Source organism: Microdochium trichocladiopsis (genome assembly GCF_020744255.1).
Source record: "Microdochium trichocladiopsis strain MPI-CAGE-CH-0230 chromosome Unknown B0I36scaffold_9, whole genome shotgun sequence".
In the NCBI taxonomy this organism is placed as follows: Eukaryota; Fungi; Ascomycota; class Sordariomycetes; order Xylariales; family Microdochiaceae; genus Microdochium; species Microdochium trichocladiopsis.
In genome coordinates this window covers 1,468,977-1,485,683 of record NW_025763552.1, presented here as the reverse complement: position 1 = coordinate 1,485,683, position 16,707 = coordinate 1,468,977, and the positions used below count along the sequence as shown (strand labels likewise).

Sequence of the window (16,707 nt, the reverse complement as noted above, 5' to 3'; positions counted from 1 at the left end):
CCGCCTATTGCTCACTGACTTGGGTCCCTGTTATTCCTACCATTGTTGTGATACTTGAGCGGAAAGGAACGGGAAAGACTAAGCCGCCCCAAGGATCAATATATTGTGATATGCCGGCCTCTCCGTGGCTGATCCTGTCTCGGCACCTCTTTATCATGCATGGTGACGGCGGCAGGCCCTCGTCTAGAGGATGCCTGGCTTCTGCGTGCTCAGGAGAGCCTGTCTCGTGACGCATAATATGACCAGTCTAGCTCATACCCTATGACTCTGTGACCCTAGACGCCGCTTAGCCCCTGTATTAGTGACACTCTGGGTAACGCAGCTCTCTCGGCTGAAAGGAGACGGAGCGGAAAAGGGGACAGATGTCCGACATGACCCTGGACAATACTCAAGGGGAGCAATCTATTTCGCCGCCCGACCCCTAAATCCGTAGAACCCGTTCGTCTGGCTCTTGATCGGGCCTTCTTACGTTGTCTTAGGAGTCATGGCGAGATAAGCCCACTCCGATGCGCTAGCTACTTCACTCCCATGACACCAGATGCGCCGAGTCCCCCACTAGATGGCGAAGATATGATTCCAAGGCCCTGGGTAAATTCTCGATGGTCTTTGGCGCATCCGGCAGGATGGGAGCTCGGAATACAGTTACGGAAGATTTCCCGTTTAGTTATCGTCTAATCATGCCAAAATGCCTCCCCCCCCCCCATCCCCCCTCAGCGGAGTGTCTTTCGGCATATCTTGAGTGTATACCAATAACTTACCAGGTTCTTAATTCGGGCAAGGATTTACGTCACTCCACCAAATCAAAACACGTGATTTGGTTATTTCCTAAACTGTTCGGAACAATCCTAGCTTGGGGTGGATCACACTAAACAGAAGATACGACAGCAGGTAGCAAGGGACAGGGTCAAAGCCTCTGCGGCTCACGGTAGGCCCTTACGTTTGGCGCTTGTAACATGATGAGAAAATGGCAGTACAAGCGCATCAAAGGACGTTCAACATTTGGCTGAGGAAAATCTCTTCGATGGTGAAGAAGGTTCAAGTCCACTTAGGTCGGTGGCGTACCAAGCCTCTACAGACAATAGTAGAAGGTCTGGATTGTACCCAGAACCAGGGTCTGTTTCGCTGCATAATTTGCCGCAGAGTCGCGAACTGAACCTTATTTTATGGAGCATCTTGTAGATCCAGAAGCTGGTGGGCGTATTTAAGCCTGTCACTGCCAGAACGTAGGTATATGAACTTCAAGAATGAATGTTTCTTGGCGTGAGAATCCACGCCCGAGTTTCCCTCTCTCGTTCCAATTTCTAACACTGTCGCCTAAATTTCTCTGTGGTTTCACGATTTCCAGCCACCGGAAACAGATCATAGATTGGTCACCATGAAGCGACCTTTTCAGATTGTGCTTATTCTCTTAAGTCTTGCCCTGTCTGCGGGCCTGGCCATCGCTCTGACATATGCTCCCTGCTATGCTACGCTTTGCTCTGAGCAGAACTTCCCATTCGAAACAAGATTACAAATCACGATCTTCTACGCTCTACTTGCTAGTATTTGTGGCTTCCTCCTTCTTCGCGTTTGCAGCCCCACTGTACGCAAGCTAAGCGACTATGATCTGTCACTTGAACTCCCGATTCTCCAAAAACATACTACCCTCGGCGGCGTTATACTCTCCATCTGGATAGTTGGGACAACCCTTGCCACGACGGGGTTCTGGGCACCAGCGGAGCTGAGCTTTTGGGGTCTACGGACTGATCCTCTGCACTGGACAACGGCCAAGATCGAGCTCACGGTAACGGGTATCACTGGGCATTACGCCGACATTCTGCTTGGACTAGTAATCCTTCCAGTCTCTAGGAACAGTCTGTTTGGCCACTCGTTTGAACAACACCGAAGTACACTGCTATTTGCGCACAACCTTATTGCCTATTCGTTCCTAGTCGCGGTCTTGGTTCACGGGATAGCTTACGGCGTGAGTAATACCCTCCCAGGCTTCCTCTTATCTAATGCTAACGATTTCAATGCAATATAGACCTATGCAGGCGACACCGGTGGCGACGGGGATGCAGTGGCGAAAGAGCAAGCATTCAGCAGCGGCAATCCCACGATGACATTCCAAGAAGGTCAGGCGCGAAGCTCCTGGTACGGTTACACGTCCTACACGGGCATTGTGGCAGTCGTGTTCATGATCATTATCACCGCGACTGCGCTTCCCTTCGTACGGCGACGAAACTACAACATCTTCTATTATTGTCATATGATCTGCAGTGTCTGTATCTTCGTGGCAGCCTGTGTTCACGCTAGCACTAATTTTTATTTCCTTTTACCGGGTTTGTTCCTATGGATTATCGACTGGGGATGGCGTTTCTTCAGGGGGGAAACTGGTGGATTGCATAAGAAGATAACAGGGACTCTTGAGAACGCTGGTGGTGGGTGGTATAGATTTTCTCTATCCACATCGGCTGGAGCACTGGGCTCTCATAACCGTATTGCTACCACTACGGGGAAGGAAGTCTCACCTAGCCACCCCATTCAATCCTACTACCTCAATATTCCAGCTGTCAGCAGGATCCAGAACCATGCCTTCACGGCAGCAAAAACCAGCTCGACAACTTCAAGCCCAGTCTTCCTTCTCCAGCGCTCAACTGGCAAAAATCAAAAGAAACTCGTCAAAGAATGGACATGGAAACTGGGGCGTCTTGTCCCTGAGCCCGGGGATAGGAAAGAGCTCGAAGCGAGGGTGGAGGGCCCATATCTGCCAAGAGAAACAGGGTTTGAGACAGCATCTCATATTATCTGCATTGTAGGTGGTACTGGAATTACCGGCGCCCACAGTCTCGCCGCCTGGTGGCTTAGGGTGCGAGCTTCGGCCCTGGAGACAAAATTCACTCTCATATGGACTGTTCGACAACGCGAGACAACTACGCTTAGAGAATGGATGGAGCTTGAGGTGAAGGCACTGTCAACGCCGAATCTCACTTTGTCGGTGCACGCGAGTTCGGAAAAGGGGAGGCTAGATTTAGTTGCGAATCTTCGGCGGCTTTTACGAACAGACCAAACTGCTGGGTCCTTGCCGCAGGACGAGAGGATCTCTCCTGTGGGCCAAACAGCATGGGTTTACGCTTCCGGACCGGCAACCCTGCTTCGTAGCGCCGAAGATGTGTGCATTGATACTCGGACCCAGATCAAGACAGCTATGAAAAGGGGCGGCAACTCCCCTTGGACCGTGGAAGAGCTAGATTGGTATATAGCCAAGTGGGAGCTTTGATGTTGAGGCATCCGATCGTTCAAGCCTCCACACAGTGTGTCGTTTTCTTCTAGTCTCTACTACTAGTCGTCATTTTCCTCGCCCTCAAGGATAATCTTGTTTTTATGCACGTTTATACTTGTAATTCTTACAGGAGTATACATTGGTGTGAAAAAGTCTTTCGTGCGACGGTGAAAATTCCTCACTTCTTGTCTCTGACCGATGAAATCATCAACCACCGCACGCATACCATCCGTATCCTGCTGCACTTTCGTGCAGGCGTCTCTGTATCGGCCAGCTTTAATTTGATACCAAATTTAAGCTGTTTCCGGCCGGCGCCGCGCGGAGGCTACAGAATCCGACTTCGACAGCCATGTCGAGTGCATATGTGTCCCTGTTTTCCTCGTACTCCCCTGATGACCCTTACCCCGCACCAATAGCCAGTGATGCAGGCGTTGGGAGGAGCAAAAGAAATAGCCCCCGGAGGAACCTCAGGAGGAACCCCCGGAGGAACCCCCAATACATATTAGGCCATTTCGCATTGCTAGGGTGACATCCCACTCTTACCGACTCTGGACCAATAAGCAACGAGCAGAGCACTCGCCACTGCCGAGACCCGAGACCCGAGAGTTGCTTAAATGGGCTGGAAACTGTTGCTTTGCCTCGAAACCACCACGCGCCAGCCTTTGACCGTAAAACACGCCGAGAAAGCCCCCGAAGATCGACGCCACCGGGTTGGCGACGCCCATACATGGGGAAATCCGACATGTGCAGACACCAAACCTCGGCTCTTACTGCCATGAAAAAGGCCAGCCTTTTTCTTTTTTTGTCGTTCAGTTTAATGGTCTTACTTTTCTCCTTTTTCCCTGCAGCTTTATTTGTTTACCTGCCTACTTGTATAGATTAGTTCAACAGCTACTCTTGCGCCAACTAACAAGCCCAAGGCTACAACAACTACCATGAACTCTCCTACACCAGTCGATGGCACTCTCAGCATGCGTAGCTGGGACTATTTTTCGCTTCTTTGGAAGATTCCGCTGATTTGTAAGTTCTCTCAAGGTGTTGCTGCTATTGCCAAACTAATTGGATGTTACAATATTGTAGTTGGCTCGTCCATACTTTCACTACTCATTCGATGTTCATGGCCGTGGCATTCGCTATACTCGTTACACTGGCGTCAGAAGCTGCAATCAACTCTTCTGAACAGTGCGACTAAGACACTCAATATCCGTCAGCAAAGTTATTTTATCTCGCGGCAAGAGTCGACTGCGCTGCAAGTTACGGCCTACTGTGCAGGAAAGAGTATAAAGCATCATCGAGTCGATATATCGCTTCCAAATGGAACCGGGATACCCTCGCCGGCATTGCATGTCATCACTCTACGAAACGCAAATCCGAGTGGTCCGACTATCTTCTATGCACACGGTGGCGGTTACCAGGCTCCCTTGAAAAGCCGGGTCGCAATACCACTCGTGAGCCGCATGGCCAGTTCCTGCAAAGCGGCTAAAATTGTTATTTTACAATACTCTCTTACGCCTGCAACTCAGTATCCCGGTCAACTTGTACAAGCCGTGGAAGGGCTGAGATACTTGATCGATAATGGCTGCGCGCCTTCTGATATTGTTCTCGCAGGTGACAGTGCCGGCGGGCACTTGATAGCCAGTGTGATTCTGCATCTACAACTTCCGGCTCCTGGACTATCTCCAATCGACTTGCAAGGGACAAGCTTTCGGGCTGCGATACTTCTATCCCCATGGTTACGCATGAACGAGGATAGGACTGAGGCTAGGGTCAACGAACGCTTTGACTTCCTCCATGCAAAATTGCTTCAGCACTACGCAGACCTATTCAATCCAGACGAAAATCATATATGGGCAAACCCGATGGAGGGTCATGACGCCAAGTCCCTTTGGTCAAGGGCAGTTGGACAGTCAGGTGTGGTCAACAAGCTGCTTGTTACTGCCGGTGATGCGGAACTTTTATTCGATACCTGCAAAAGCTTTATGTCGGAGTACGTTGCTGGCCAAACCGTTGTTATGGACCCTACCGCCAAAGGAACAGATTTGAAATCTGCAATTCAAGGCGCAAGAGCAGTGCTCGCCATCGGGTTACACGAGGTACACATCCAGCCGTCATTTGATGCATCTCAAAACTATTACGAAGGCGGGACAATGACTGCTATGTCATATTTCTTAGACACATTAAAATAGACTTTACTTGATTTTTTACCAAACACTTTGGAGCACTCACGATTAATACGGTACTATGTGGAGTACATACCAGACTTTTGGAGACACCCATATAGGCGTTATTCTACAACGGCCGTAAACTACCGTAATAATATACCATTCCGCAAGGTGAAGACTTTCCGTGAGTTCAAAGGCATTACCATAACTGATAAATGCTTCGAATTCTGCGTAACGATGTTGCGCTTAGTTACGCTCGCATGCACGCCACCCTCTCAATAATGGACCAGAAGGAGTCGAAAGGCAGGCGCGAACAGATGCGACGACTAGCAGTCGCGTTGCGATCACAAATTATCGGCGTGCGACGTACCAGCATCGCAGGATTGAGGATCACGCCGATGAAGGACAAAGATATATAGGACGGAGGATCTCCTTGTAGACAGTTATTACCTTTGTACTTCAGCAATCAATCTAAGTATCACTCTTACTCCTCACTTGACCTAGTTACTTGATTAATCCAAGTGTGATATCACGCAAGAGACGCGAACGACAACCACCAGAGAGCACGACAGCACGGAGTCAGTATTGCACGAGGTTCTACCTACCTTGTCAGTACATAAACCCCACAGCGCCCGGTCAGACCGTTGACCCCGGAGATCGGATCGTGACACTTCGACAAGTCCGGCGGCATGTTTCAAGCTGGGAACGGGGCGACCTCGGTACTTTGTGGCATAATTATGCGTAACTACTGACCTGAAAATGCTCCAGTGGGTGGGTGCCTTATAGCTGAGGTTTCCCAGTGGGTGCTTCAGTGGGTGAGTGCCCTGTACTAGGTTTACATGATTCATCCATGTCCTTTTTTACTTTTTAATTTTTTTAGCGTTCGGCATTTTGTAGGTAATTGTGAAGTTCGAGGGGCTAAGGGATATTACCTGTTTAGGAAACCATCCATCTTGGGTGGATCCCCCGGTTGGTGTTCGGTTCTACACTCGGCTCGCCAGAATCACCGAAATCGCCGCAACTGCTAATTTACCGGCCAGGGCCCGCACTTGTCTATGACCTGTTCATCATCTTACGTCGCCAAACGATGGAAGCTTCATGTGATCTCCGCTGCCTGAGTATTTAGATTCCAGTTCCATCGCTAACGTCGGCAGGTCAAGAACTACCATATTCAACCACTAAGTACTGCTAAGACGTCTGTCACTTGTGATATTCGTAACCTGCCAGAAGATTGAGAAAAAGTGAATATCATGGCTGCTATCAAGAAGGTAAAATCCCCCCCCCCTGTCATAAGGAATCGTTGTGAGTTGGAACGTTGCTGACTTGGGAACCCACAAAGGCAATCATAATCGGCGGCGGCCCAGCTGGGCTTGCAGCAGCGATCCGGTTAAAGACTCAGAATGCAGTCGACGTGACGGTATACGAGATAAGATCTGAGCCGACGACGCTGGGCGGTGCCGTCAACATCGTCCCCAATGGCCTGCGCCTGCTTGACAGGCTGGGGCTCCTCGATGAGCTCAAAGCCCTGGCGTCATCTGCGCAGGGTCTCCAGCTGCATTCGTTGCGAGGATCCGTTCTTGTGGATATCGACCTGGGCAAGTGGAGCCGCGACAAGATCGGCTATGGGTTCATGCGCGTCCTGCGCACCGACCTTGTACAGCTGTTTATGCGCCACACCAAGAAGCACGACATCCCGGTCCATTTCGGCAAGAACATGATGAGCATCACTGAGACCAACACCGAGGTCTCGGTGGCGTTCTCGGACGGCACTACAGACACGGCCGATCTAGTGCTGGGATGCGACGGCATCCACTCAGCCGTCCGCACGCTCCATGTAAACCCGGCGGCAGTGCCAGAGTACTCGGGCATCGCCAACATGTTCACCATTCTTCCCACGTCCCGTCTGAGCGAGAAGAACTGTACTATTGCTCCGGCCCTCCACGCCACTCTGACGCACACGGGTATGTTCGGCGTGATGCCCTGCACAGCAAGCGGCGACCAGCTGTACTGGTTCTACTCGCGCGAGGTCCAGGTCCCGGAAGGCGGGAACAAGGAGGGCTGGCAGGTGTTCGGCGACAAAGAGATCCAGAGCTTCAAGGACAATCTGCTAGGGCTCGTCAACGAGGCCCAGAGTGACTGGGCGGATCAGCTCGGCGAGATCATCCAGAAGACCGACACCATCAAGTTCTACCCCATCTACAAGATGCCCGCGATGGGGACTTGGGGTACAGCGCGCTGTCTGCTCCTGGGCGATGCCGCGCATGCGATGCCCCCACACGCTGGACAAGGCACATCGATGGCGCTGGAGGACGTCTTCCTCCTGTCGCGGTTACTGGAAGGCACCGAGCACAGCGTCACAGAAGTGATCAAGGAGTACGAGGTCGTTCGCCGACCTCGAGTTGAGGCAATCGCAACGACTTCAGTCGAGAACGGACAAATGAGGAAGAACACAAGTCCCTGGGCTCTGGCGATGAAGGAGAATGCCATCGGGTTCGGTTTCTGGATGTACAAAATGACGGGGTTGCAGAGTTTGGGGGTCGGAATGAGTCAGAAAGAGCACATCTACGATGTCATGGATGAGCCCATCTGGTCGAAGCGTAGTGTGTAGGGGTGAGATATAGTAGGTGGGTGGCTCATGAACCACGATACGGCCCCTCACATTGGTTGATCAAAATGAAAAAGGGGGTCAAGTCTTAGTTGATTTGTCAATTTGCCTTTCAAGTGCGCTTAGCTTGTCCAAGGGAGGGATAATATAGGGAAGGCCGGACAAATTTAAGGGAAGGGGTTAGAGTTAAAGCGTCCAGGCGGCTATGCATTGTATTGTAGCTGTGCGAGTATTCACCCTTGCAGAGGAGGGGAGGGGTCAAACATGAACTCGTCTTTAATTTTTTTTCACTCTACCCTCTGTGACATCGCTGGTCTCAATTGTTAAGTCCCACACTCCACTCAGCTGTGTAGCATCACCACAACTTTAGTGCTGCATCATGAGATTGCCATGCCTGCGCATATTCCACTTCCGAAAACGGGAAACCCCCTTACCTACTCTGCAAAAGTGGTTCAGCGATATATCCCTACTTCTCTTGGAAGCAACTTCGCCAGCTGACTTGGTGGTTATAAGCATAATATAGTTAGTCCCATTCAGGAGCGAGCAGCACCGCCTTCCAAAATCGACAATTAATCAGCTGGACCAGCCCCTACAGGCATCGCCATACAAAAAGCACACGGCCAATACATACATAATCTAGCTTTACACAAAAGGGAAAGTAACCTCGTCTTTATCACGAGTTTGGAGGTGGAGCGGTATCCGTATACCTAACTATTGAGAGCCGCATATTCTTCAACTTGGCGGACAATGTCACTGCTAGCGCCCGGCGTTCTTTGATAAAATATCCTTATATGGGGGTTTTGCAAATTTTGAGACCATACCGAAAACGGCACGCAAATTGGGACGGATTTTAAAATGAGAATGTTAACATGTTAGCATCGTCATCATCGTACTTGTAGGCACGAGAGTACTTCTCCAAAAAGCTCAATAAAAGTTCTGTTCTGGCAGTCGAGAGGGCATTACCATGGTTTATTTTCTGTTCTCCACTCGAATAAGTGTCTGTATTTTAGAGATTTAATTTCGTGGCAACAATCCCAAGACTTTCTACTGGAAATATGAAATCTTTTACTGAAGCCCCTTTTGCCATGCATTACAGAGGTGGCAGGAGGCTTATTCATACTGGCTATCTTTAAAATTATAGACCAGCCTCCCGAATTGATGATTTCCTTTGTTATCAGAGGTTACAGTGCGGCGGACGAGCCGGCGCTCGTTATTGATATTCTCAAAGCCCCAGACCTATGAGACGTCGTTAGCGATAATGCAACTGAAGTCAAATTTCATCCCCAGATAAAACATTCCACTTGGAACTAATAGGCTGCTCGGATGGGTGACAGACCTGTTCGGCTCTCCACAAGCCCGTCTGGTTTCGGATGAAGACATGAATCCATAGACCCTCCTCGTTGACCACGCCAGGAAACCCCCCCTTTGGTGCCTCGACGAGATATCCTTCCGAGGGCTCCAGATTGTCCCCAATTTCTCCTCGGAGAAATTTCAAGATGTTGGGGTCATCGATAGGCGTCTGCAGCTCCAGATTCGGAAGGACCTTACCATCAGACGAGGATCCACCAATGAATCGAGTCTGGACCTTGGTGTTTCCAAAGAGCCGGTCTTCCTGATGGTTCTCGGACCAGTCAAGGTATCTATTATCCAAAGTTCCACCCATGCCGGTGCTGGTGGTCTGCACTATGGTGATTTGTACCCTCGGCGTAGACGTTTCCGGGTGGTCACTGACGAACTGATGCTTCTTCACAGTCACCTCGGCGAGTCCGATAGCCCTTCGGACGACCCAGTTGATGCCTTGCTGCAAGCCGAGTCAACCCTCCATTCAATCGTATAGTATCGAGAGCACACACTTCGTGGACAATGTCTGGGCAGGATTCTATCTCGGTGTCGTGGAGGGAGGGTATGGAGGGGGGTTGGGAGGTGGGTATGGAAGACTTGGTCTACGGTTAGGGGTACGTATCTTGCCACTAGAAAAGACTTACCAAAGCAAGCATGGCATCCGCATTGGTCGAGTTAGATTTGTCCTATGCGCCGGTTAGTAGTGTCTTGTACGAAAGTAAATACTCGACCCGCAGACAAGACTGTCGCATACCATTGTCCATGTCCCGCTGAGGTTCTCGATAGTGCAGGCGTTAGGGGCAGCCATTATGGCGAGCTAATGGGTTTTCTTGGAGACAGGTGATGCAGGTGGACTCGTAGACTCGAAAGGCCACGCGCATCTGATAAATTGCTCACAAACGAAGACTTGGTGGGATGAACTCTGGGGACGTCGTCTCTTACAACTCACTCGACCATGCCTACCTAATTCCCCCGCATCACCCCAGATTTATGATTTAGAAGTTCTTCGTTTCGGTGTGTCCAACCAGTTGCTCCGTGATTGCCTGATCTGGAACACGCCGCTTAATGAGTCGCCTCTCTCGACGCAGGCAACCGGATCGAGAACTTGCCGGCGGGTCAACTCTCGGTCCAATGGCTACAACAATAATTAATGGGTCGAACCAGGCAGATGACCATGTTGTCGCCTCGGGCCTCGGGGAATTCACGATCCGACAACGATGGAGATGTTTCATGCGTGATCAAGCCAGATGGTGGTGTCCCCGGGATATTTCCCGAACGGGACTGGTATCGAGCTATGATCTAATACACCCGCCGGTGGGTCCTCATTTATTGGTGGGCTCGGGGAAAAGAGGATGATACGAAATAATCAATTAGATACCTACAAGTAGACGAGAACCATTGGAGTACCTCTGCAGGAAAAATTGGGTGCCATTCTGGACCCTTTGCGAATCGCATACTCGGCATCGTTTCGCACAGATATTCAAGGAAAGCAGTTCGCAAAGGGCGACAAGATGTCCCATATACTTCTAAAGAGCGGCACTGTGCTAATTCACAATGAATCTGACGAGGTCACTGTCCGGCTGGCTGATGTGTTGATCAAAGACGACCTCATACATTCAATCGAAGATCATATCGAGGCGCCCGAAAATGCGACGATCATCGACTGCCACGGAGGGATCGTGTCGCCAGGATTTATCGACACCCACAAGCACATGTGGCAGTCGCAGCTGAAAGGGACCCATTCGGATCAGATTCTGTTCGACTACTACCACTCCGGTACGTCATTCCCACTAGAATCGTCCTTCGAGCAGCAGTGCCAACAATATGGTCGTTGAGCCCTGCTGCAATCAATTTTGAAAGACTTGAGGGAATTGACTTTTCCCCTCCTCCCGCGTCAGGCAACCTAGCAAGCTCGCATTACGAACCCGAGGATGTCTTTTGGGGAGTCCTGAGCAGTGCCGCGGAGTCGGTTGACGGCGGCACAACGACGGTAGTCGATCATGCGCATATGAACTACTCGGCTGATCACAGTAGGTATAGTTCCGCCCCTTCCACTCTCTCCCACCAACGCCACTTGAAGAGGAAAAGAAATGAAAAGGGCTGATGTACTCTAACCACCCCTGCGCGAAGGCAAGGAGGCTATCCGTGCAACTGTGGGATCGGGCATTCGGTCCGTCTTCTGCTACTGTGCCCAGCCTCGCGTGACTAGCTGGCAGCCCGAGTTGAAGGTGGACAGCAACCCCGTCCCCGGCTGGGTGATGGAGACCTTCCGAGAATTGGCCGCGAAGCAGCCCTTTGGTCCCAGAGGCAGGGTCCGGCTGGGTTTCGCCATGGACACCATGTTTGTGCCGGAGCAGGTCTTGCAGGACACCTTTGCCGAGGCGCGCAAGCACGGGGCTCATCTGATCACCTCGCACGCCACCAAGGTGGGCATGTTTGGTAAGCTTTCCCCCGTCCAATCCATCAGACGTTTCGATGCACTTTTGGGAAGCGGAAAAAGGACTGATCTCCCCTGGGCCTCTTGGTGTAGATGCGCCATCCACCCTCGCCGTCTTGGAAAAGGGCAGGTTGCTAGGCCCCGACATTCTGCTCTCCCACGCCAATGCAACATCGGGAGAAGAATTGGCCCATCTGGAGAAGACCGGGGTGCACCTGTCCAGCACACCACTGTCGGAGATGCAGATGGGGCACGGGCACCCGGTGTGTCTGCACCCCGAGTTCCAGCCGCTAGCCTCGCTCGGCACCGACTCGAACAGCATATGTACCTCGTACATCCCCGCGCAGATGCAGATCGTGCTGCAAGCCACGCGCTCGCGGCGGACTGAGGAGCAGATGAGGAACGGGAACAGCGATGCCACCATCGGCCCAACCGTCAACAACGTCTACAACCTCGGGACCATCCTCGGGGCGCGGGCCATCGGCCTCGAGCGCGAGATCGGCAGCATCGCCGTGGGCAAGAAAGCCGACATTGTAGTGTTCCAAGGCCGGAGCCCCGCCATGCTCGCCGTCTCGGAGCGGGACCCGGTGGCCAGCATTGTCCTCTTCAGCTCCGTGGCGGACGTCCAGACCGTCATTATCGACGGTGCCATTCGGAAGAACAACTTCTCGTTACGCCCCTTGTCTGTCCCCAAGGACCTTGAAGGGGCAGGGGACGACCCCGCTGCTGGATCGACGTTGCTCGAATGGACTGATGTGGTGGCGGAGGTCTCCCGAAGCTCTAAGAAGATAGAGGAGGGCAGAGCGAAGGCGGGTGATCAAGATGCGGCAAGGGATGGGCTCATCAAATACTTTCTTGGAGCAATGGTAGAGGCAGGGCTTATGAAATGAGCGGCCACGACGACAGAGGTTGGTATAGGACTTAGTTATTTGGTAAAATGGGACAATCGTCCTAGCTCTTAACCTTGACTGTTTTCATAGCATGGACGCTCGCTTTTCAAGAAGTCTAGAAGTCCTTTTAAGTCACTGGCGACCTAGCCTTTAACTCATCTTTACTCAATGTGTTGCGAGCTTTTGGCACCCTTCTCGCTGAATTGATACAGTTAAACAGGCATACGTGTAGAATTGTAATGAAGCAAATGAGTTCGCTGACGAGAGGGGTCAGTCCATCGATTTACACGACTCCATCGAGTGGTATAGCTAAGTCTTCCTTCTGCGCCATAGCACCTTGAGGCACCATCTCGAGAAGTCGTAAGACAAATCGCAAGGCAGATCACAAGACAAATAAAAGACAAATAGAAAGACAATAGTCCCTGACAAGCCTGCCAAGAGGTCGCAAGGCTGGGCATACAAGCCGTCTTCTCGGCTTATGCATGGACTGCCTGGCCTGCTACACTGAGAATCTCCTTCCCCGGTGCATGAGTGTCACACCGAGCCCGATGCAATCTCCCGTGCCGGTTCGAGTCACCGGATTAATTCAACCACGATCCGCTCGGGGGATCCACTTTCAATTACTGCAGCGTTGGTCCTTGTCATTGCCACGCTGGCGCTGTTGAGCCTCGTGCGGATCAGCTAGCTGCGGAGCGCAGACATACCCGGTGAGCAACCAACTGACGAATCAAAGTTGACATTGATGTAAACCTTCCCCAAGCGGGTCCTATGGACTTTAGGAACATCTGGATCCTCCGGGAGTCTAGCTCCCTTCGGGATATCCCCAGAAAGGAAAATAGGCTCTCCCCCCACACAATCACGGCGCCCGGCTTCATCGCTAGGCTGTGCTGAAGACGTCTATATCTCGCCCTACCCTGCATCAACTTTCTTGTCAAGAAGGGGGAAAAACAAAGTAAAGAACCCTCACCCTCATGTATCAACTGCAATTCATCAACACAAGCAAGCGAAATTTGGTATTGAATTCACAATGACGTTGACAGGTACATTTCTAGACGTCGTCGGACTCGGATACGACAATGGAGCCTCGAAGGGGGTGACGTCTGATAAATCAGAGTTCATTTACGAGCAGGGCAAGCAGGTGACATTCTCCATTGGTGGCCTCCTGCTGGGCAGCTGTGAAGGCAAGGCGGTCGTCACCATATCGGACTTGGTCGCCATCGACACGCCCGTCTTCCATCCCAGCTTGATCAACCGAGCGAGGCTGCTTTTCAGCTTGGCTCCCGGGGAGGGTTTCGAGCAGCCCGCTATTATTGACACGAATGTGAGAGCCCGCTTACTATGACTCTTTACTTGCTTGTTTTTCATTTAGGCCGCCAGACACACTGTCCTTCATCCCTCCCATCCTGATTCGCCCCCCTGCCTGCATGGTGTGGCCTTGCCGGTTGGGCCTTTCTCCTTACCCACTCCCGTATCATAACCCATCCACTATTGAGGTCACCTAGTTTACATGATGTTGTGCAAAAATCCAAGGTCGGGGCCATTGTCGCAAAGTACGCAGCAGAAATCAACCTGGACTCGGAAGAGCTCTCCGACCTGGATGGACCGCTAGGGAAGATCTGTAGCGAGCTGAAGCTCCGCCCAAAGTCGGTGCCACACGCTCGCAACCACCTACGCCGCGAGGCCCAGGGTTTCAGAGTCCTGCGCGATTTCAAGATTGCCTCGCCGGATGGGGGCTACGTCCTTGCCGACGTGTATCTGCCGAATCAGCCTGGCAAGAAGTTTCCCGTGCTCATCAGCTGCACTCTGTATGGGCGACGGGTGCCCTGGGGCGGTCCGGATCTCGAGAATGAGGCTGAAATAATCCAGTTTGAGGCGGCAGAGGACGACTGGCATTCGACTCCCGCGGGAACGCAATTGCCGCAGCTGCCTTACATGGGACCGTGGTCGGACTCGTTCACCACCCAGCGAGGGTACGAGAGCATTGCCACGCTCAACACCTTCACCTATGTGCCCCAGAGCTACGCTATGGTCAAGATCGACCCAAAGGGCGTCTCGCAGACCCCGGGCACGAGGTGGATCCCGGGCGAACTTGCGGGCGACTTCTTTGCCGCCGTGGAATGGTCCGCCGGCCAGCCATGGAGCACCGGCAGTGTCGCCCTGGTAGGAAGTTCATATGGCGCGAACACCCAGTGGGCAGTTGCGGGCCTGAAGCCAAAGGGGCTGAAGTGTTTTGTGCCTTATGCAAGTAAGTTCTCACTCCGCCACTCCGACTCTTGTTCCTGCTCGTGCTCATGTCACTTGGCCCCCCCCCCCCCCCCCCCCCCCCCGAAGGCATTCATGTGCTTGGCTTGGAGTTGACCGGAGGACGCAGCGGATATCGACTCGTATCGCGAGGCCGCCTACATAGGCGGTGTGCCATCAACCCGTTACTTGGACAACTGGTTTGCTCGAGTCCGCGGGGTGTCGCCCAAGTGGGGTGATCACTTCGATGTAGAAGCACTGATGCGGGATAATTCCGCCTACAATGCACTCTGGGACATGCTTGGTGGCAACCCGGTGGAGTCGGCAGACATTCCATGTTTCCTGGCCGCCTCGCAAATCTTCATGATCCACGGGCGAGGTGCGTACGAGGCATGGGCGGTGCGCAGCCGGGACAACACGCATCTGCAGCTAGTCGACTCCAATTACTACGCCTGGCCGAGCCGAGAATCCGCAGGCAAGATCCTGCAGTTCCTCAACCACCACCTCAAGGGCGGGGACTTTCTCGCTCCCGAGAAGGTCGGTATCCAGGTGAGGCTGGGCAACCAGGACTGGTACTGGCGCAAGGAGAAGAACTGGCCCGTCCCCGGGACGCAGTATGTCAAGTGGCACCTCACCCCGGAACTGGGCCTGTCGACCACGCCTCCGTCGGAGCAAACATCAGAGACAAGGTTCACGTACCCTGCCAAGGCGCCCATCACGGGGAAGTCCGGCTTGAGCTTCGAGTCGGCGCCTTTTGCCGAGGACGTCGATATGGCCGGTCATTTTGCCGCCTACCTGAGCATGTCGTCGACGGCCGCCGATGCTGACGTCGTCGTCCTGGTCTGGGCGTTGGACGAATCCGGGGCGGCGGTCAGCTATGGTGCGAGCAGCCCTGATCCCGAGCCTATCGCCAAGGGCTTCCTGCGCGTTAGCCACCGGGCCCTGGACATGACGAAATCCCTGCCCTGGCGGCCGTGGCACTCCCACAAGTCCGAGGATGTGGTTGCGCTGCAGGGGCCCGAAGATGTGGTCGACGTTGCCGTGGAGATCATGCCGGCGGCTTGTCGTGTCCGGAAAGGCTGGAAGTTGCGGGTTGACATTTTGCCCTCCGAGGCCCAGCCCGATATTCCCGGTTACGACCCGACTCCAATGCGACTCTGGCGCGGCGAGGCGTCCGACGGCGATGCTGTCGATGCCATTCACGTGGGAGGCAGCAAGGTCAACTACGTACTCTTTCCCGTTGTGCCCTTGCAGCAGATCTATCCAAACTGCATGGTTTAAAACGACGTGGCTTGCTTCTTTTGCCCAGCCGTTGCTACCAAGTGGCTAGATGCATACGTGGGAAGAGAGAATAGATCTCTCAAACATAAACCAGACGCCGAGTTAGATAGTCAAGCAGGGTACTTAGGGAGGATTGATTGATTGCTTGGGGACGAGGCCAAAGGCATCGTTTCACCCCGTAAAGCCCCAGAATCCCACGAAGGCCAATTATCTACATTGCTTGCAGACATGCCTTCGCCACCTTGACTGACCGACTGGATGACTGCCGTTCATCACCTTGACTGATTAACAGGCGGGTGCTGTGCCCTACTTGGCGATGTTGACACAATGTACCATGTCACGAAGTGGGGTTGTACCTAGTTCTGGAGCGCATGACCAAGTCCGCTAAGCCGTTATGAGAGATCATCCGGGCCAATCATGACGTCTAGACCCGCTGAAATCCCTGTCTCGCTTGATGCACACCGCCTTGCAGACGCAGGGGCGGCCGG

The 16,707-nt window shown here is 52.7% G+C and overlaps 6 protein-coding genes across 6 annotated transcripts; 5 read left to right on the top strand and 1 right to left on the bottom strand.

Annotated features, from left to right (window-relative positions):
• Nucleotides 1-1,375: 1,375 nt before the first annotated feature.
• Nucleotides 1,376-3,259, top strand: B0I36DRAFT_249881 (uncharacterized protein; the record flags this gene model as incomplete). The annotated part of the gene is made up of 2 exons (XM_046150508.1): nucleotides 1,376-1,963; nucleotides 2,024-3,259. The coding sequence occupies 2 exons, from the start codon at nucleotides 1,376-1,378 to the stop codon at nucleotides 3,257-3,259; spliced, it is 1,824 nt and encodes a 607-aa protein (XP_046008389.1).
• A 974-nt stretch (nucleotides 3,260-4,233) lies between these two features.
• B0I36DRAFT_249829 (Alpha/Beta hydrolase protein) lies at nucleotides 4,234-5,448 on the top strand (the record flags this gene model as incomplete). The annotated part of the gene is made up of 1 exon (XM_046150503.1): nucleotides 4,234-5,448. One exon carries the CDS (start codon nucleotides 4,234-4,236, stop codon nucleotides 5,446-5,448), a length of 1,215 nt encoding a protein of 404 aa, XP_046008388.1.
• A 1,226-nt stretch (nucleotides 5,449-6,674) lies between these two features.
• Nucleotides 6,675-8,305, top strand: B0I36DRAFT_434433 (uncharacterized protein; the record flags this gene model as incomplete). Its single annotated transcript, XM_046162704.1, has 2 exons — nucleotides 6,675-6,692; nucleotides 6,851-8,305. 2 exons carry the CDS (start codon nucleotides 6,675-6,677, stop codon nucleotides 8,030-8,032), a joined length of 1,200 nt encoding a protein of 399 aa, XP_046008387.1. The 3' UTR covers nucleotides 8,033-8,305.
• Nucleotides 8,306-9,029: 724 nt separating this feature from the next.
• Nucleotides 9,030-10,178, bottom strand: B0I36DRAFT_416585 (uncharacterized protein; the record flags this gene model as incomplete). Its single annotated transcript, XM_046162078.1, has 3 exons — nucleotides 9,030-9,265; nucleotides 9,366-9,830; nucleotides 10,125-10,178. 3 exons carry the CDS (start codon nucleotides 10,176-10,178, stop codon nucleotides 9,140-9,142), a joined length of 645 nt encoding a protein of 214 aa, XP_046008386.1. The 3' UTR covers nucleotides 9,030-9,139.
• A 703-nt stretch (nucleotides 10,179-10,881) lies between these two features.
• On the top strand, nucleotides 10,882-12,697 carry B0I36DRAFT_366745 (uncharacterized protein; the record flags this gene model as incomplete). The annotated part of the gene is made up of 4 exons (XM_046159350.1): nucleotides 10,882-11,146; nucleotides 11,269-11,400; nucleotides 11,501-11,809; nucleotides 11,901-12,697. 4 exons carry the CDS (start codon nucleotides 10,882-10,884, stop codon nucleotides 12,695-12,697), a joined length of 1,503 nt encoding a protein of 500 aa, XP_046008385.1.
• A 1,027-nt stretch (nucleotides 12,698-13,724) lies between these two features.
• B0I36DRAFT_376647 (galactose-binding domain-like protein) lies at nucleotides 13,725-16,219 on the top strand (the record flags this gene model as incomplete). Its single annotated transcript, XM_046160481.1, has 3 exons — nucleotides 13,725-14,018; nucleotides 14,228-14,942; nucleotides 15,069-16,219. The coding sequence occupies 3 exons, from the start codon at nucleotides 13,725-13,727 to the stop codon at nucleotides 16,217-16,219; spliced, it is 2,160 nt and encodes a 719-aa protein (XP_046008384.1).
• Nucleotides 16,220-16,707: the final 488 nt, after the last annotated feature.